The following is a 20,833-nucleotide window of genomic DNA, read 5'->3' on the forward strand; positions in this document are numbered from 1 at the left end:
TTCGGTAGATAGGCATCCAAACAGCTAAATCATTCTCACAAGACTGTTAAAAACTAATAAGTTCGACATCGTCTGATGATTCTGCTGACGAATGATCTTAACTTAATTTAATACTGGTCGGAGCTCTAATCCGCAGAGTAGTTGTTTCCAGCAATGTCATAGTTAAAAGTTATACCCACTTGTAAGTATAATTATTATCACTCTTTAGAAACTGACTCGATAAGTTTGTAGTTTGATCATTTTCTGTGAAAATTCTCCAAAAAGGTTTTTTCATCCTCTGACAAAAATGTCTCTTTTTGTTAACATAACGTCAGTGTTCATTTTCCAAAAACATATAGCCAGCAACGCATTATGATTTTTTTATTTATTTCAATTTTTTGTAGGTATATAAAATATATAATTGTGAAAGTATTTGTACGCACTTAAAAACCCGAATCAGAAAACAGTCACTGCACACCAGTTGATTATAAGCAACAGAATATCTTTGTAGTGTTTCAGATAAGGGTCGTCACTATTAATCTGGATATCCGTGATGTCTTGCAAATATTTATTTTTAACTTCCTTTCTTATAGCAGGATGCTCACAGATATTCAATAACGCCTATTAAAAATAATAAATAGTTTATTATTAGACCTGGAATAGAGATTTCAATTTTTGTACATTAATATAGCGGGTGACTGTTTTTCAAGCCATACCATAGTGATCTCAGGTGGTGAAGAGGTTAAATATTGCAGTTGTGCAAAACTTAATGTAAATAATTTTTTTCGTATGAAGTTATGGACAAAAAATTGAAAATATTCATTATCTTTCTCAATTTTTTAACAGAAAACTAATGAAAATGTATTGTACAAAGAAATTGCAACAAACGAATTAAGTCATCCTGTTGTACTCTAGTCCACCTGGACACATATATGGGTCATCATTTGGACAGCCCCTAGGATTTAAATGAGTGTGTTTGTATGTTAAAGACAGCCATACACGGACGGATAAATCGGACGGATTGAATCAGTACAGATTTAACCGGCATATCACATATATTATGTAATCGCCTGTTGTGCTTAATTCGAGATTTATCTTAAGTAAATCTTCTGTATCTGGCTTATCACATACATATGAAACTTCTTATTGGTTTTATAGTTTGACACGTGGGAGATCAGGTCGGCCGATTTATCCGCCAGTATGTCTGGCTATTAGATTCATCCGTACCTTTAGAGCAAAGATTTGTGTGTTTGGATTGTGCCTATTCTTGGCTATTTCAATTAGACGTTTGGCCAATCCTTTTATTTTACTGGCAGCTATTCTGGACCTGGTTTTTATCGTGCAGAACATAATCGTTGATGCTGCGCTTGTGTGAACCTCTATTCTCTAAAATGATGGATATTTTGACATTGTCGGCAAGATAATTTAATAAATTAAAGACCACCATACCTCATCGTAGAGTAACGTGTTCAAAGCTTCTAATAATTTGGCTTCTTGGGTCATTTTTTCACCAAGACGTGAAGTTGTGAGCAGTGTCAGGCAGTCGCAAGCACGGGTTACAATTTCTACATCCTTCAATGAGAGTAATTTCAACTGGAATTAATTCATTGTTAATTTTTTTATTGCACAATTATTTTCGCAGTCTTACAAATATATTGAAGCCGTCGTTTTCCAAAGCAATACATTTTCCGACGCTATACATCAACGATTTTAAGGTCTCTAGATGTATTTTTGCAATGTCGGAATGTTCGTTTATCAAATTAACCAGTAGAATGGGAATAAACCCATAATCGACCAATACGTCAGCAGCTGGAGGAAGAAATTATTATTATGAAAAAAAGTTTGCCTCAAGATAATGAGTAGGCAGCACGTAATACTCGTAGAACTTAAACTGAGTTCAATAAACTGTGGATGAATCTAGAGTGCCTAACATAGGCCTCTAATCACATGCGCCAACTTTAGCAAATGCTTCAAAATAAGAAAAAATTAAGAAAGGATAAGGATAATCGATATAATATAAAAAGAATTTATGAAACTAAAAAATTTTGGTTTTTAAACTCCCGAAATCAAAATGTTTTATGGCTATTATAAACCTTTTCTGACTGCAAAATCTGCAGAAATAGTCAAAATAAATTATTTAGATTGTTAACCTAATTCCATATTTATCTAAATTCTTGATTAAAGAGATTTACGCAAAACATAGAAACCGTTTATCTCCTGTAAACACAATAGCCACATTGCAGCAACTAGAAGGATGATTCCTCTTCTAAAAACAAAGAAAAACACTGGGATTATTCCAAAGAGCTCTATGATCCTTCACATGTATGGCACAGCAATAGTCCTTCCATTTTATGGTAAAATAGTTATTTACACCATAAAGGAGGCAATAGAGTCCGAGACGGGTAAATTATACTTAACTGCTGCGTGGTGTATAATATTTTATTTGCTCTCACAGTTCTTTATGGTTCATGAAATAAAGATTAGGTTTTATTTTGACATTATTCGAAATCTTGCAAAGTCGCCTTGTTTGTTTGGATTTTGTCGTTTAAAGTTACATAACAGTTGCAATTTTGCTGGTTTTGAATTATTATTTCTAAATTAGTGATTTTCAAATAGAAAGTGCCGCAAATGCTGCTCAAAGAATGGTGCCAGACCAAAATACTGGTGTTTCTAAAATGTCATTGCTAGCATATTTCATGGGGAAGTTAAGAACTTTATCAAGCAGGTAGTTCTGTGATTCCTTATAAGATTGCACAGTTTTTGAAAATAGAACATCCTGAAAAATATACAGGCCATTCATTCCGAAGAACATCGGCAACGTTACTGGCTAATACAGTTGATGTTTTAGCAATCAAGAGACATGGTGGGTGGAAATCAGCCACAATTGCAGAATGTTCAGAATTGCAGAATGAAGTTTGCGAATGCTCTTTGAAACCTGGAAATTTTGAAGGATCATAGACTCTTAGAAATATTTTCTCATTACTTTTTTTATTTTTCAGGAGAGACCTCAGCCCTAAAAGATTGTCGCAGCTGTCTCTTCACTGGAAACTAAACGGACTATATCTATATGGATTTCATTCACCAAACGGCTAGTTGTAATTAAATCTTCTGAGACTTACTTTTCCAGAACCTGGCAATCATCTCCAACAAAGCCGCAATTTGTATTCTAACTTGCGAAACCACATCTTCGACGCAGATTTGCAGATTGTCCAGGAGATTTTGGTTCGACACAATAGCTTCCTTTCCGTCTGCCAGTCGAGCTAGGATTTGTAAGGCGTTGGCTGTTCTTTCGCGGATCGCCGGATTGTCATGCAGTGCTAAGCCGACCATTCTAGTAGAAAACGAAGCAAGTAAGAAAATACAGATTACCTTTAAACGTTTAAAGAGGGCCGATATTTTCAACATTTCTTTACAAAACATCCTTTCTACGGTGGCAACTTTTTAATTCGACTTACTTGTCTATAATTTTCAAATTCACAGCCTCGTATCCCTTTTCCGGATCGTGGCAAAGGTCACAGATGCTTTGGAGTGCGGCTATCACAACGCTATCATCTTTGTCAAGAAGTTCTCTTTTCTACAACGAATTACGAATTATTTCGAACGTTTCGAAGACCGCAAGACATGTGGATGTTTCCTTGATCCTAAAGATGCTACTTGCTACTTTTAATATCAGAAATTCCTGGCCTTATGAATCATGGTACAAACTATGAATATATAATTGTCACAGTATTCTTCAGGAGTATAAGTTGCCACTGTTACACTTTTGCATCACAAATTCTATGTGCGCTACAGGGTAAATTTACTTATATTTGTGTTTACTTACCAATTTAGGCATTGCCCGTCTTCCAAAAGCCAGAGGTCTTCGAGTGACGTCGACATTCTGAACAGGTATTGTAGGCTGTTCTGACACCAAGCGTTGAAATGGGGGCTCCAAATCGTGAACATCGGCATAGTTGAACTCTCTGGCTACATTGAAAATGATTTTAAATATCTATATTTATGTACGGTAATGGTAGTAACGTAAATTGGGAATGTATACTTTTATAATATAGAAAAATATATTCTGAAATGACAAAGTTTAGTTTGGTGCCTGGAATGGAGCGCCTCCTATTGGTTTACCCCTATGGCTTGCCCTGTGTCATGACGGTCTGTGCTAGAATTTGCAAAATAGTGATCGAGGTATATTTCGAGCCTGGCCAGGTTTTCAAGGCTTTATATTCAATAAAATAGTATAAAAAAAGTTATTTAGAAGTAAGCATATCTATTACTATTTGAAATTTGATACCGGATACATCGGATATTTTGCATTTCAAGGCTTCATATTTTATTACGTTCTCGTTAATGTTAAATTCTATTCTCTCTTAATTACCTTTTTGTACGCAACGATTTAGTACTCGGGGATTAATTTCTGGATAAGAGGTCTGCAGATACGAATTTTTGTATATAGAAAACATAACTGTAATTGTAAAATCTTCTTATAACTGTCAATGTTACATTTACTTCAAAAAAGGAAGTAGCAAACACAAAACATGACATAAAAGTCTATCTATATTTGAGAATTAGACGAGCTTCTGGTATAATAGAAGTTGGCTTTCGTAAAATTACTTGTATAAGGAGAGCTACAATTTATTTTATGATTTTCATGCTTTTTGGGAATATTTACAAAAATAACTAATGCGGGATAGTAAAAGTCTTCATTTAAGAGATTTAAGAAGTGAACTTTCAACAACACATTCTTTATTGACTATAGAACAAGCTTTAAAATTCGATTATTAATGGTTTTGTGTGACCCAGTGCTTAAATTTGATGTCTTTCACAAAACGATACTTTTGGCCATTAAGCATTTTCTTTAAGGCCTGTGCGTGATAAAATCGTCAACGAAATAAACAAAAAGGTTAATTTTTGCGCCTATATGTACCTGTATATTTAATTTTACCAGATTGGACCACCCTGTTTCTGTTAAGAAATACCTAGCAAGTTAAGTGCAAAAGTGCGAATTCATCAAAATGAACTTATGCACTAAAAGAACTTAAAATTACCTGCTAGTGCAGTTATTATCTTCATATCTTTGAGTCTTCATCATTCTTACTTCTTTTTCAGCATCAATTAAAAATCACTTGCAATGAAGATGAAATGAAGTAGGAAGTCGATAGCAAAGGAGAGCAGAGTACCTAAAAATGTATACTGTCAATAAAAACAGTAAATAGAAATAGAGAACAGAGGACTGTTAGTTATGTAGATTGTAGATTTTTTAATTAGAAATAGAAACAATCCCGGTAGCGGTTGATTAAAAAATGGAGCATGCGTGATTCGCGATACAAGCGCAAACGGCGACCGACATCGACAGCATTAAGGGGAATATTCAATATTCATTGTCAACATTCGCACGAGAAAGCTAGGAGCATCGCTGTAAACAAACTGTACACCAGCTGATTTTGACAGTATCCGACCTCGTATTAGCGTCGAGGCACCGTGCAACGTGTTTTTAAATTATACAATTCGCAGTTAATTAAATTGCACCTAATTTCATTGTTGTGTTAACTGATTTATTGACCTCAACTCTGAGAAAAATTAAAAAGCAGACGATGACTTCAGTCACAAAAGTGGTAAGCAAGGCTGTTCTGTTTTCTTTTGTTTACACCTTTTTATAGATTCGCAGGGAAATGTTTATTCAAAATTGTTTGGTTCCGTGTCGGATTGATTTTCTGTTTTGCGATGCTTAAGTACAAACTTATTTTAAAAGATAATTATTTATATTTTTAACATTAGAGGTGTAAATTTATGTCCAATAATTACAGACTTTAAATAATATAGATATGCATCTAAGCAGTATGTAGATAGATATTTTATAGAAGGTTATTTTATTATTGTATTAAATCAGATTAAATCGGTTTTACTCGAGATTTAATCACTAAAAAAATAAAATCACAATTTTTTCTACTTTAATGTAAAGATAGATGGTACCTATCTTACATTTTTAAATTGATGTCTATCAAAAAATAAAATAGGTAGGTAGGTGCCTTTTCCTTTAATATTTACTCTTCTGTTTTATAAATTTGTTCTTTACTTTTTTGTTGTTCAAGAAAACGAGGGCTTAAACGAGTATTTAAATTCATTGCAGTCCACTTTCAACAGAATTTTCTTATAATTCATAAATTTTGAAACTATAATTTTTATATGAAAAATATACACGAAGCTTTTATTCAAACCTTTATAAGGCTTGGTGTGGTATTGGTTTTTTACGTGAAAAAATGTGTTGGTAGGAAAGATATATAAACAAGATAGCTGTTAATAGACTGCAAATATAAACACAGAGTGTATATATTGGCCTTAATAATTATTACTGTTGAGAACACGCCTGTTCTGTACCTTCTCACAGCTCTCAATGATGTTGTAGAATGTATCCAAATGTATCATTAAAGTACCTATTATAGTTGTAGCATTGTTTAAATACCCTATATATAAATATAATAATATTTAAATAATGGTTGTACGGGTTGTACCATTGGAATTAAATGTACCATGTCCCTACCTAAATAGGTACCAAACTGCAATATTTCTAATAAATAATAAACATAAATAAATATTGTTTGGTAGCTTAATGAACAGCAGACACAAAAACGACGGCATATTTATGTTATGTAGTTCTTTAATTAAAAAGTAAAATAACTAAACATATGTTATATGTATTTTATAAATAAGTTCAATGAATTTACCCTTGAAAAGTTCACACAAATCAAGCAATTGTAATAAGAAAGACGACAGACCAAAGATAATAAGTTTTGTCTGAAAAAATATACTGGGTGTCTCCAAGAAACATCTTTTAAAGTAACATTTGAAACCCAAGTATTTTTTTGTTTCAGGTGAAGAGCGTTGGGCCTAAACTAGTGCCATTCTTCAAGACAGTTGCGATATATTTCGTTATTTTTATTCCCCACGACAAACCCTCGATATTTAGCACTGTTTTGAAATGTTTACCGATAGTCAGTTTAATGCTGTTTGTTGTACTTCATGGAATGAGTCTAGGGGATGAGTAAGTATAAACAAAATTTCTGATATACACCTTGAGAAAATTAGAGAGGTGAAGTATGTTTGCTTCCTCCTACTTTTGAGTGAAAAAACTAGTTGAACACGAAAATAAAATGTTAATTTTGGTATGTACTTCATTTATGATGTTATGGTGCTCTTCGAACTTCGCAATATTCCGATATGGGGTCGTCTGTAATCCCTTGTCTATGGTTACGCGCTTTTCACGGGATTTGTACCGAGTGAAATTTCTGAAAGGTTTCTTGAATGAATTTGAAAACAGGTGAATGATTTTTCTTGACTTTCCTTCGTGCCAAAATTATTTGAAATATTTCTTCAGGTCAGACTCGATATTGGCAATCCTAGATCTTCCCAATTAAAGTTTCGAATCAATGAGCGTCATTCTCAAAAAATCTCAGCTCTCAAAAGATTTTCGGAATGTTGTACTCCATTTTAAAAAATGCCATCATACAATGTCATTTCTTCTTATTAAATTCGAATAGGTATAAGTAAATAGTCTGCAAAAATTCCTTCAGTTGCTTCGCACTGGAATATATTCCTCGGAATATTGAAACCGAATGTACATATAATATTTTCTAACGTTGACGTAGACATGCGACTTTTGTCCTCGGGGGCAAGCATGCAAAAAACATTTCATTATCGTTTGGTTTTTATTTTCGCATGGATTATTCCTTTGAAAACATTTGTGTGTTAAAATTGTTTGTACACCTGAACTGGCTTTAATCGAAATTTTTACCAGTTTACCAATACGGTTTAATACACCTGCAATTTGTAAAATGTTTCGTGTAATTCACTTGCAATGCGAAATAAGATAACCGGTCGCTAGACATCATGCAAATGCGCAATATAGAACAATAAATATTAACGTATTTTAATTATTGAAAGCACTTATCTCTATTGAGATTTTATTGTTAGTATTGAAATCGTTGTTTGTCATCTGCTGCGATATCAGTTAACATGCAACGCAATTTTGCAAACAAACGGATCGATTTGAATAAATTGTAAACAGACGTAATTGCTCTGAAAACTCTAAACAACAAGAAAAGTTGGAATTATTAACATGTTTAGCTATTTGTATCTGACGGCCTTGGTGACTATTCTATAATGAATCGAAATATCAAGTCGTTACTACAGTGAGAAACAGTTACATGAGATAAGGTCGCATTTAAAATAATTGCTAGATCTCTTAATGATTCCATTGCACCTAGTAAACAGTTACAAAAAGAAATGGTGCAATAAGAAATTAAATGAATGATCAAAATGGCGTAATATCCTCAATAAATTATATTGAAAAGCTTTTAGGACGCCATTTTACAACTTTATTTCAGCAAATAATTGCCATTAATAGGTATGTCTCCTACACGAGAAATCCAAATTTTTTCTTCAAGTTTTATTTATTATTTTTTTTACTTTAAACAGCAAAACGTATATCATGTGTATATTTTTCACAATAAACTCAATTTTGCGACATATTCTGATCACTTAAAGGTGCGTTTACACGGACAACTTACCGTCGCTATCGTCATAGGCAATACATTTTATATTTACTTGTTTACACTTCCTTCACAAATCGCCATATTTGTCTCTTTTTAAAATGGCGTCAAGTAGGTTGCAGTGCTGATTGGAGTTCGATAATCATCTTCGTCAACAATTTCCTGTAATAGGCTTTGTCCCCCAAAACTTTTATTTTCTGCTTTATTATTCGCAAGGGCTAGTTGTTCTTGAAGTGTTAAAATTTTCGGTATATGGTTACTTTTCCACATAAAAACCATTGTTATTTGCAATATCGATTACCTTAAATCCTTAAAAAAGGAAAGATTCTTATCATAGATATCGCAAAATGATGTTGCGTTTAGCACAAACCTGATGTCTCATACTATACGTTAAGATTCGTTCTGGATGCCTTGCATTCATCATTTATCCCAGATGATCTCTTTCGATGATTAACTGTTCATATGTTCGCATTTCACTCACGTCAGATGATTCACCAACGAATCTCATCCAGTGTAAACGCGCCAAAATATTTCACCCGTTTTTGGAAGCATATCATAAATTATGTAATATAAATAAAAATATACTTTGCGTGTATTGAAACAGCTTTATCTAAAAGAATCAAAAGATCGCGTGGCATTTGGCAATATAGTTTCCTGTTCCTGAAATAAATGGGAACTGGAAAACACTGTTTAACATAACTTGGTCAATAAACATAAGCTGCGTTAAGTAAACGACCAAAGTCGTTAAGGTCTGGTACATTTAACAACACCACCCGGCTCTTTTAAATCTGGTAGTGCTTACCGAATTGGGTTGTAAAAATGCCCGATAATCTCAAGATTTTGGTATTCAAACCTCAATTTTTTTCTACCCAATACTGTATGCATCAAATTTAAATTACTCCTCTTCCCCGTTATTTCTATCGTGGTTTGTTTCTATATGACCTTTTTTAAGACATTACCAATTAAAAAGTTAGTTGACTCCAGAATTTAATTATGTTCGCTAAAATACATGCATAATTTTTTAAATGATGATTTATTCTAAGCTCGAAAATCAGAGCTGCTCACTGGGGCAGTCCGAATAATGAGAGATATGTTGAGATTCTCAAACTTGGAACGAATATGTCAATTAGAAGAATTTGCATGTATTTAAGCAAGTTAACTGAAAGTAATTGATTACAACTGGAATCAGTTAAACTGTAATTGGAGAATGAAGGTCATGTCGAGATAATGCAAAATGGAAATTGAAGAAGTTCTTTATGCTAACGGATACAGAATCGGGTATAAAAAAGTAGATGTATATGACATATCAAACTGGTTTTTTCGTCCAAAAACACAACTAGATTCAAAAAGGTTTTCCGAACCTTTTGATATATAGACCTGTGTCATTCATTCTGCCTGTCGCAATCTTGAATTCCACGATTTTCATAAAAAATCTAAACATTAAACAAATGTTTAAAAAATAATAAATAGGTAACCGATTTCGATAAAGCAGGTATTTTATATGTCACGTCCATAATTGCCTGTCTCACTAATTCTGTTTAAAAAACTTTCCGGGGAAACGAGTCATTGCCATTAGTTTAAAACGTAGAGCACGTGCTTTGTAATGAACGATATCGTTTCCAAAGATCAATGTTAACAATATAAATGCCCATTTCTGCCGCTGCAAAATCAACTACCTACATAATAATCTTTGCCTGTTGCATGTTTGTAAATGTAATTTAATGTTTCGGACTTTGTATAATAATAAAGTATTTGACGATAAAAATCAATGTAATCAACATTTTAACGGGTTTGTTTTTATAAAAAAAATATTCGGTATGCCTCGCTTTTATAACAAAACCACTTAACGTGCATGTTATTATATAAGTATTCATTTTAAACAATTCAAATTGAAAAATTTAGATAGTAGTTATACATTTATAACAAAAAATATACCTATGTATAAATATAACACAACGACGTATCAAAATCAAATCAATCAAAATCAAAATAAAGGATGTACATTCAGTTTAAGAGTATTTGCCGTTATGGCACCCCCCGACGATAGGGGTCGTTTATATAGTTATAGATACTAATACAAAAAGTAATTTGCACAATTACTAGCATCAATGTAAAATTATATCCATTTTTCCATTATTATTCTATATTCTATTATATGAAAATTATGATAAAAAGTCGTTAAAAAATATATTTATTTAAAATTGTGCTTCAATATTTCCATTCGATAAAAAAATTAGGACACACTATATTTTTTTAATTTTAGCACTGTATCTCAAGAAAGAGGAGTTTGAGAGCAAAAGTTTAAACAACAAAATGCTAAAAGGCATGCTTCTTAATTTTTGACACATTATTGTGTTACACCCTGTTTATGTTGCTTGTCTTAGGAAAATACAGAATGTGTTCATTTCCTTAATTTATATAAATATATACCAAAGATTCCACGACAAATGGAAGAAAAATTTTATAGGAAAATATTTTTCCTGCTTTTTTTAGAAACAATTAGTGATATATTTTATGTGGTGGATCATTAACTAATCGGTAATTTCATTGTACACCTGTTGTAACTCGCCTACCATACGCCTCCTAACTACAGAAATATGACAAACTTGTACCCATTTTAAAGTGTTTGCGACTACCCCAATTTCTTGTTTCAGATACAAATATTCGAGAAGAATATTAACTGGATTGTTATTTTGTTGTATTGGTGATGCCTTTTTAATATGGCATCATTATTTTGATATAGGAATGTTAGCATTCATTGTAGGCCACATATATTATATTTCGGCATTTGGATTCAAACCCCTTAATTTACCTCTGGGAATATTCCTCTATTTCCTTGGGACAATCGGTAAGATATTTTTACCTGTAAGTGTCAACATTAGTAGATATTATTTGTTTTCATATGAAATCTACAAATGTCTACATATTCTACATATCATTATGTTTTCATAAATTTTCATTTAATTAAGTACTTTGCCACAATAAAAAGAAAAAGAAATGAAATTATATCCAAAAGGATCACGAGTTATTTTATATGCTTATTTCTGAATAACTAGAAATATTTTACAATTTTTTTTTTAGAGAAATCGTCAAATATAACCGCGTACATACAATTGTGTTAGATATTTCTGGTTAGACAAAAATAAGTAACTGATCTTTTTGTACCAGGGGTTTTAATTTCGTTTTATTAAAAAAAAAACTAGTAAAAATGCCACAAATATTATTTCCTTACAATCTGCTTAAAATTTCTTGTGCATTCTTTTTTAAATTTTTTCTCGTATGTGCTTACAGTTTAATTTCTTTTTAGAATTAACACATTTATCAGCAATCTTAAAAGATATAGAAGAAATATACGGGTGTGGCGTGTATAATCTATAAAAATTAAACTACAGCTTCTTGTTGATATTTGTAATAGAAAACTCTTACACGAAAAAGTTCTATATTCGCGTTTTTTTTGTAAATTCATTTATTCAACAAAAATGAAGGCCGACCCTGTGTTATTTATTAAAAACTTTGGAAATGTTTTGATGTGACCCGAGATGCAACCTTATAATTTAAATCGGTATAATCTAATACTAGTAATGCTAAAAGATGGTTAGGTTACATTGTCAAAAAATTTGTGCAGTCCACTGATTTTGTATTTGTGTCGAATTCAATTATTCACATAATTATTAAATATTAAACATCATCCATCGACCCATCAGTGTTAAAAAGAGAAAAATTCTAGACCAAAGTTTTTACTTTGTAATTCCACGATAGTGACAGTGTAATTTTTATAAAGAAGTGAAAAATAAGAATAGCGTGCCGATTACATTAAAAAGGAGATTCTTATTTCTTACTTTGCTTAATTTTTTAGTTTGTGCACAAACTAGTTTTACAATGAACCGAGAAAACAATGTATTTACTATTTCCGAACGTGTCGATATGGTGTTAGTGTATGGTGCAGCCGGAGAAAATGCGCTCGCGGCGATTAGATTGTACCGGGAACGATGGCCACAACGTCACCCCAAATGTGCAAATACAATCCTACAGTGCGTTCAGCAGCTGCGAGATACGGGAAGTGTTAATCCTCGAGGAGAAGGACATGGTCAGCAAGTGAACTTTAATGTTGAAGATGCAGTGTTGGAAAATCTTGTCGAAGACCCCACAATTAGTACTCGACGACTTGCACTAATTCTGTACCTCATCTCGTACTGTACAACAACAGTGCATTTAAGAAAGTAATTACTATTAATTATTATAATAAGAAAATAAGTATCAGTTTTTTAAATATCTATTTTTCTGTTTGTACTTTTGCATTGAAAAATTCCCCAAAAATTGAGAAGTATCTTTCTATATCTTTCAACGACGATTTGTTTACGCGGCTGGTCTACAGCACGTAACTCATCACACAGCATACGGATAGGACCGTTACAGAGAAAATATTTTGATTCATAATTGAACTTTAATTTACGAAAAAAAGCAAAAAAATAGAACTTTTGTGTATAAGACTTTTCTATTACAAATATCGTTAGGAAGCTCTAGTTTTCATAATTACAATTTCAGTGCCTACTTTGCTTGAATGATAATAATACCTACTGATTAAGTTATTTTGCCGAGATATATAAAAAATATATGAAAAACGTGTAATGATGTTAATTATATGAAAATTTCAATTATACTATGGTTATACTCCACTGGTTTTCATTTATAAATAATAAAGTTTATGTGGCAACTCTGACGATTCGCAAAAATGAAGGTGATCATATTTTGATAATGAAGCTTCAGAAGGACCTGTACCTTTATTTAGGGAATGATTCGTAAGCCCACACAGAGAACATTCATAAATGAAAAACTTAGATGAAATTTGTGAAATGGTAAATTAAAATATTGGTGAACAACTCTGAGATCTCAAAAACTGTTATATATTTTTTATTAATAATTGATTGATAGATACAAACAGGTGTCTTTTTAATTTTAAAATATTTCTGTCATTTTAAATTCATTAATCTTTTACATATCTCTAATAGTATTTTTACATTTTTAGGTACTCTATATCTGTTGCCCGATTTACATGGGGTTTTTGTTATCGGTGTGCCAATATACGTTCTTGTCATTACCACTATGCTCTGGAGAGCCATAGCTCGAGTTCAGTTCTTTGAGGTACGTTCGATAACAAAATTAAGTCACATATATTATCGACTTACTTTCAGGACCTGTGGACCTGGAGTAAATTATGCACGTGCGCTGGTGGTTTTCTTTTCAGTCTCTCTGATTTGATCATCGGCATCGATAGGTTCAAGTTTAATATAGATTATGCTCAGGTAAAGCCTAGTTTAAAAAATCTTAGTGTTATTTGACATCACGTTTAATTTAACAGGTTCTCATAATGTCCACCTATTATGCAGCTCAAGTCGGCATAGCTTTAAGCGTTGTGGACGCTAGGACAGCGTTAGAAACAGAAAGAAATAAAATGAAGTAATAAGTATTAGACGAGTAGACAAATTTGTAGCTCAATTGAAGCCAAAATTGTATTTTTTCCGTAGTTACATTAATAACTACAAGTTAGAGAAAGGGGTTTTGTAGAATTGTTAAAATGCCTATGATGATGACTTCAACACAGAATTCACACTTAAATGAATTTTATCATAGGTTATATCAAATAAGTTACTGTCATTACTGAAAATGTTAATTTTTCTATACATAATATAAATGGGACCTAATATATTTTCACATATTTTGAAGTACCTACTTATATCACAACTGCAAATATTACCGAGTATTTTTTATAGTAATGTTTTTATAGTAGTCACTTCCACATAATCTAAAACATGTTATGCATTATGAAGAATAGAAATATCACGTCATTTCCTTTGTTGCATCAAAAGCGTGCTAAATATTCAGTAATTTTGTTAATATTGAAATGCTATTCCTGACAATTGCTTTAGAATCACTTTCAGGTGATACTCGTAGTTAACATTAATTGTATTCAAATTTGTAGTTTTTGTCTTCCCAGAACATGCCACTTTGTGAAACAATAATAAGCGTTATTTAAACTTGTACATATTTTTAAATAACTATCTTGCCAAGCACTTGCAACTATGAAAATGGATAAATCTATTTAAGATAGCAGAAAAGTAGATGTGTTCTAATCTAGAGTGACCCATTATTCTGCAAGTAGTTAGTTCTTGCATTTCTAGAACTAGAGTACCCCACCCACCGTGTGATCGAAAATATAATCAGTTAGATTCCAATTTTGTCAATTTAATGCAGTTCTAATATTTCTTAAGAATTTAGAAATAAATTGACTATTATTTAACCTTGTGTCGTCTTAACTTCAGAAAATAGACAATAGTTCTCAAATACATATTGTAGAGAAGTGGACACAGTATGTTTTTAGAGACATAAATATCAAGTCATTATCCCACTTCTGATTACAAATTAATTTGTTAAATACAGCTACAATAGATTTACTTGAATCTATTGAAAATCATTCCATTGATTATTTGTTAGCAACAAATCTAAATGCTCACTTTAAAAAAAATTGTCTTCCTTATTTATTATAATTTATAACTAGTGAATAGTCGGAACAGCATGTTGTTTGTCAAGAATAGGAACAAAAATTATCAGTATACAAGAAGAAGGGAAATGTCCCGTAATTTTCACGTTTGTTTCTCTTCTTGACAGGTCGTATCGTTGCAAATAGTAAAATTATCATGTAGACTGCACTATATTTATCTGTGATTTTATTATATAGTCGTAAAAGAGGAGATTAGAAGTAAATGTTGAATAAATGTTAATTAGGATCTTTGTTTTTCTGTCAATCTGCCTTTGCGGTATACTCGAGGGTCTACCACTCTCCATAAATTATGCCGAAAACTCTCAGAATCCTGTCCAGAAAATTTTCCTTTTAAATGCATTGAAGCAATTGAAATGAAAATGTTCCACCTAAAATGTGTTAAGTGTCCAAGTGCATTATATAGAAGTTTGAAGAATAGATGGAGAACAGTCCGCTTGAATTTTTGAATTGTTTCTTTCATATGAGCAGATTGTTTCTTTCATATGAGCAGACGTGACAACATGCTTTAAGCTGGAGGAAAAAAATAGCCTGCTATCTCTTTCTTTCCTTGCTACAAATAGCTGTTTTCTGAGCCAAGTTTTTTCAACGATACCCTCTACCAACTTCTTGGTGTAATATTTCATTTACAGCAAAACTGATTTTCTCGAATAAACTGGAGCTTAGATATATCTAGACTACTGAACTTGAATAAAATCTGACTCAGGAGAGTGATGTGACTCATAACGGGACACTGTCACTTTAGGAAACATCTACATAAGCTAAAGCTTGTAGACAGTCCAGACTGCCGAGGATGTGAATCGGCGGATGAAACTTCTCTGCATATCCTGGGCTAGTGCCCGGAATTTGCACAGTAGAATAACGCTATTTGGAACCCAAGGAACTGAGAGAAGTGTCAGCAAGGAAGCTTTCGGACTGTTAAAAGGACAAAACTACTTGCTGAATAGGACTAGTAGTGGGATGCGCAATAGGCCGCGGTGCCGTGGGACTTATCAGGACCAACCACTAGGAAAGGAAGAAGGAAGGTATGCTTGTAGTACTTTTCTTGGTAGTGGGGTCATCCCCTCGGATAAACATATTAAAACTCGAATTGACTTTTTATTCCATGTTTATTCCAAACTGATATAAAAATACTATACAGATCTAACTTAAAATATCCCACTACGTTCTCACTAGTCACCGTAATCATCTACATATAAATATTTGATCAAATCAAGTATATTTCAACAATAAACCTTTAAAAAATACGTTTTGTTCCCTTTTCCCCCTTCCTCCAACATAGTTACGAAATCTATAATACATCTATTCTCAAATAAGTTAAGTTTTGACCAGATAAAAATGACATGTTACAGAAAACAAGTAACTTTAAATAACCTGCCTAAAAATATATTTATTAAACAATACTTTGTAAAATGTGACCTGCAGAAGTCACGTGGACCACATGTAAAAATAAGTGCTCTGCCAAAACGGCAGGTACTGTGCTAGGGGCTTGCAAATCAAACCAGCCAATGGAACGTGCTTACTGAGAGCCTCTAAAAGAGCATTTATTTTATCTCGACTTTGTTTCTCATAAAACGGTGATCGAATGATGTACAACACCAGGAGTAGCTGTCTTTTAGACAACTGCAAGCGCTGTTGTGGAGTTAGGGAATTTAGTGGTATTGCTCTACAAGACCTATACAGATGCAAACTGAAATATAAAGAGAATAAAAACTAATTTCACCTGAACTAGATTTATGTGCAAACTGCATTTATAAATCACTACTTTAGACTGGAGATTTTATTCTCCACACCTGTACATCGATCATACAACAATATTAATAGAAATATGTTTAATCTATTTTTAGTTCTATGATAAATCACAAATTTCAAAAACGGAATTGTTTGTTGATTGCTTACCTTGCCAAATCCATAGTTAAAGCAATAAGCCAAGGCTTCCAAGTTTTGGTACCAAAACATGCCTGAGAAGCTAAGTGTATCATTGGTTTAGTTACATAAATTGTTTCAGCTATTAATTTTCTGCCACTAAGAACGTCTTCAATTAATTCGTTGTTCTTGCAGGAAACATTTTGTGATTTTGGCACTGGTTTCCACGTTCTTAAAGCGAGAGGAGGAGATGCTTCAATTTTTCTTACTACACGTCCTGAACTTTTTAAAATAAAAGAAGATGTATCAAACTGATTCTGAGCCATTTCTCCAATCGTGGATAAATTTGTAGCAGATTTTATATTTTTTCTGTCTAGTACTGGTATAGGAGGATGTTGTATGACAGTTTCCTTGTATCGGTATATAAGCATCAGTCGGGTTATGCATCTAAAACAAGGTTTAAGTTAAATTATGTGCTGCACATCATTTGCAAATATAATTACTTAAATACTTGTATACAAACTATTATTATCCATTTTCCTGTCACACCCCAGAGTTTCTTTGCTGATAATTCACAAAATACTTCAGAGTATTCGATTATAGTAAGCCACAATTTTAATTTTTCTGCGGAATTGGTAGAATGCATTTGGCAATAATTTTTCTTTATTATAATATCGTTAAACATGACCAATAGGTTTGATAAACAGTAAACCAATTCTGAGACAACATGGGAGTTATTTATCCTTCCTAAAAATATATACTGGAGATATTATAAATATTAAGAATTCAACCACCTGCTATAAAGTAGGAAATCCATTTCGCTGATGTTTCCCAATCTCCCAAAGATTGGGGATTTTTTCTAACCCAATTTTTGTATGCATTATAGATTTCTGGCAGCGTTAAGAGTATTGACGACATTTATATTTTTGAAGAATAAAACACTAAACACTAAAAAAAATATTCATAAATAATCAATCCACCAGTCTCCTGTCATTTCATTCAAAGGTCGATTAATTGAATGACGATTACATTTCGATTTCGATTTACGTGTATTCTTGCACCAAGTGAGCACTGTATAGAACTTGTTCAATTTACATTTCGATTCAAGTGCCTACCTACTTTGCCAGTTGAATGTGTTCGATTTGGACATCAATTTGCACCGAATTAGGCAAGAGTGCCGTCCGATAATTTATTTTCATCATTAGGTAGTACATCTGAAGAAGAGAAATTTTCTAATGATAATCATAGAGAACAAATAAAGTAAAATATTTTATAGTACATCGATATCTTGCAGATGTGGTAACTATTAACAGGAACAGGTATTAACAGGTAATTGCAACTCAGTGTTACTCTGGTCTGAAGTGATATTAGTTGCTATTGCCTAGGTGTCAAGTAATATAGGACTGTTCCATTTACTAAGATCATAATTATTCTTAAACTATTTCAGTGCATTCTTCCCCAGTACCAAGAAATGGATAACCTTCAGCTGTTTTTATTTTGTTTGGGAGAGTGACTACTTCTTAACTACCCACGGGAAAAGAGGGATAACTTTATTCAAAGCCAGAATCACATTTATTTTACTAACTAAAGGATTTTTTAGTAACTGACATAATGGCATCTACTCTTGATTTCTTCAATTTGCCCTAATTTTACTCGAGAGTAATTAACGAATAGTTAGTTCACTTGATAAATAATATAAGGGTAATATGATCCGCGGATTACTCGTATTAGTTAACCGGAAAACAGCTCCGGCAAGCCGCAAGTGAAACGTCATTTATGTACTTTTGGTAGACGTGTTAGGTTAGAAAATAAAGTTGGGTGATTGCTGTTTAATTCCATTATTTAAGAACTAATATATTTCCCCTGGAGAAAAACAGAAATACTCTTCATCAGTATTGTAAGTTCTAGTTGCATTTAAGTTTATATCAAAAAATTAGCCGATGCCGTTTTATTACTAGGTTGTTACTCGGTCTAACATTGGACATCATTATATTATGGTACTGATAAAATATATATTTTAAGACAAGTTTCGTTTGCTTCGAAGATGTCTTGTTCAGCAATATATATCCTTGATGTGAAAGGTAAAGTCTTGATATCTCGTAACTATCGTGGAGATATAGACTTGGGTGTGATTGAAAAATTCATGCCTCTCTTGATGGAAAAAGAAGAAGAAGGATTGCTGACACCTATTTTGCAAACAACTGATTGCACATTTGCATATATAAAAACTAACAATTTATATATTGTAAGTACAACAAAAAAAAATGCCAACATTGCATTAGTGTTTGTATTTCTACACAAAATTGTGCAGGTTATGACAGAGTACTTCAAGGAGTTAGAAGAAGAAAGTATAAGAGATAATTTTGTGGTAATATATGAGTTACTAGATGAGTTGTTAGATTTCGGTTATCCGCAAACTACAGATAGTAAAATTCTACAGGAATACATTACACAGGAGGGACATAAGTTGGAAATTCAGCCGCGTATACCGGTGGCAGTTACCAATGCAGTATCTTGGCGTTCTGAAGGAATAAAATATAGGAAGAATGAGGTATTTTTAGATGTTATCGAGTCTGTTAATCTTTTAGCTAATGCAAACGGAAATGTATTAAGAAGCGAGATAGTGGGGGCAATAAAAATGAGAGTCTATTTATCTGGAATGCCGGAACTAAGATTGGGCTTAAACGACAAAGTATTATTTGAAAGTACTGGCAGAGGCAAGTCAAAATCTGTTGAGCTCGAAGACGTGAAATTTCATCAGTGCGTAAGGCTGTCTAGGTTTGAGATAGACAGAACCATATCTTTCATTCCCCCAGATGGCGAATTTGAATTAATGTCATATAGATTAAATACCCACGTTAAACCCTTAATTTGGATTGAATCGGTAATTGAGAGACATGCCCACAGTAGGGTAGAGTACATGATTAAAGCAAAATCGCAGTTCAAGAGGCGATCAACCGCTAATAATGTGGAAATTGTAATTCCGGTGCCCCACGATGCTGATTCTCCCAAATTTAAGACGACGATAGGCAGCGTTAAATATGCTCCCGAGCAGAATGCAATTACCTGGACCATAAAATCATTCCCCGGTGGTAAAGAATACCTTATGAGGGCTCACTTTGGGCTACCAAGTGTAGAATGTGAAGACACTGAGGGTAAACCGCCAATTCAAGTTAAATTTGAAATTCCATACTTTACCACATCCGGTATCCAAGTGAGGTACTTAAAAATCATCGAGAAGAGTGGCTATCAAGCTTTACCTTGGGTTCGTTATATCACCCAAAATGGTGACTATCAGCTTCGTACCAATTAGTTATTAAATAAAACTTCAATATATATTTTTCTTGTATTGCACTGTAACTTTTTAATCAAGCAATTTATGTAACTGATAGAAATCATATTATACTATTTCTAATATTTTAATAAAGCTATTTATTTCTTCCTAAATGCAGTGATTACATTAATGATTGAAATCTTCTAATTATCACTTATGTTGGTTTATGCTTTGTAGTTATGAACAGACAAATATAACGAACTGGTATTAACATTCACAAGTCATAATTATTATGAGGATATGGTTCCTAATTTGATTACAATTTGAAATACCTTAAAACTAATATTTTTAAAATGGTCTCTTTTTTGTCTGAAGAAATTATGATGAGTATATGGCATAGTATGTACAGATAAAAATCAGGAATATTTTTTAATGTACGTATACAGGATGTTCAATTATTAATCGATCAAATGTTACCAATACCAATAGATTCTATGACGGAGGGTATTCTGATAAAAGTGTAGCTATTTTAATTTTCTGAGTATTCTTCAGAAATAAAAACGCACTTTTCTCCTTCAAGTGCAAGTTTGATGTACTGTAAATTAGTAAATTGCAGTC

At 32.6% G+C, this 20,833-nt stretch overlaps 4 protein-coding genes across 4 annotated transcripts; 2 read left to right on the forward strand and 2 right to left on the reverse strand.

The window, feature by feature from the left end:
• Nucleotides 1-395: 395 nt before the first annotated feature.
• LOC108905356 (radial spoke head 14 homolog) lies at nucleotides 396-4,433 on the reverse strand. The gene is made up of 8 exons (XM_018708186.1): nucleotides 4,349-4,433; nucleotides 3,803-3,945; nucleotides 3,435-3,553; nucleotides 3,099-3,310; nucleotides 1,628-1,788; nucleotides 1,429-1,572; nucleotides 1,207-1,365; nucleotides 396-600 (listed from the first exon to the last, which is right to left on the reverse strand). The coding sequence occupies exons 1-8, from the start codon at nucleotides 4,431-4,433 to the stop codon at nucleotides 436-438; spliced, it is 1,188 nt and encodes a 395-aa protein (XP_018563702.1). The 3' UTR covers nucleotides 396-435.
• Nucleotides 4,434-5,358: 925 nt separating this feature from the next.
• On the forward strand, nucleotides 5,359-15,304 carry LOC108905454 (lysoplasmalogenase-like protein TMEM86A). The gene is made up of 6 exons (XM_018708325.1): nucleotides 5,359-5,585; nucleotides 6,843-7,012; nucleotides 11,174-11,367; nucleotides 13,546-13,661; nucleotides 13,712-13,822; nucleotides 13,879-15,304. Exons 1-6 carry the CDS (start codon nucleotides 5,565-5,567, stop codon nucleotides 13,978-13,980), a joined length of 714 nt encoding a protein of 237 aa, XP_018563841.1. The 5' UTR covers nucleotides 5,359-5,564; the 3' UTR covers nucleotides 13,981-15,304.
• Nucleotides 15,305-16,165: 861 nt separating this feature from the next.
• On the reverse strand, nucleotides 16,166-17,859 carry LOC108905379 (peroxisomal membrane protein PEX16). The gene is made up of 4 exons (XM_018708210.1): nucleotides 17,736-17,859; nucleotides 17,445-17,688; nucleotides 16,975-17,388; nucleotides 16,166-16,765 (listed from the first exon to the last, which is right to left on the reverse strand). Exons 1-4 carry the CDS (start codon nucleotides 17,857-17,859, stop codon nucleotides 16,504-16,506), a joined length of 1,044 nt encoding a protein of 347 aa, XP_018563726.1. The 3' UTR covers nucleotides 16,166-16,503.
• Nucleotides 17,860-18,718: 859 nt separating this feature from the next.
• Nucleotides 18,719-20,378, forward strand: LOC108905374 (AP-1 complex subunit mu-1). Its single transcript, XM_018708204.1, has 2 exons — nucleotides 18,719-18,838; nucleotides 18,900-20,378. The coding sequence occupies exon 2, from the start codon at nucleotides 18,986-18,988 to the stop codon at nucleotides 20,252-20,254; it is 1,269 nt and encodes a 422-aa protein (XP_018563720.1). The 5' UTR covers nucleotides 18,719-18,838; nucleotides 18,900-18,985; the 3' UTR covers nucleotides 20,255-20,378.
• The last annotated feature ends 455 nt before the right edge of the window (nucleotides 20,379-20,833 follow it).

Source organism: Anoplophora glabripennis, unplaced genomic scaffold (genome assembly GCF_000390285.2).
Source record: "Anoplophora glabripennis isolate ALB-LARVAE unplaced genomic scaffold, Agla_2.0 scaffold42, whole genome shotgun sequence".
Lineage (NCBI taxonomy): Eukaryota > Metazoa > Arthropoda > Insecta > Coleoptera > Cerambycidae > Anoplophora > Anoplophora glabripennis.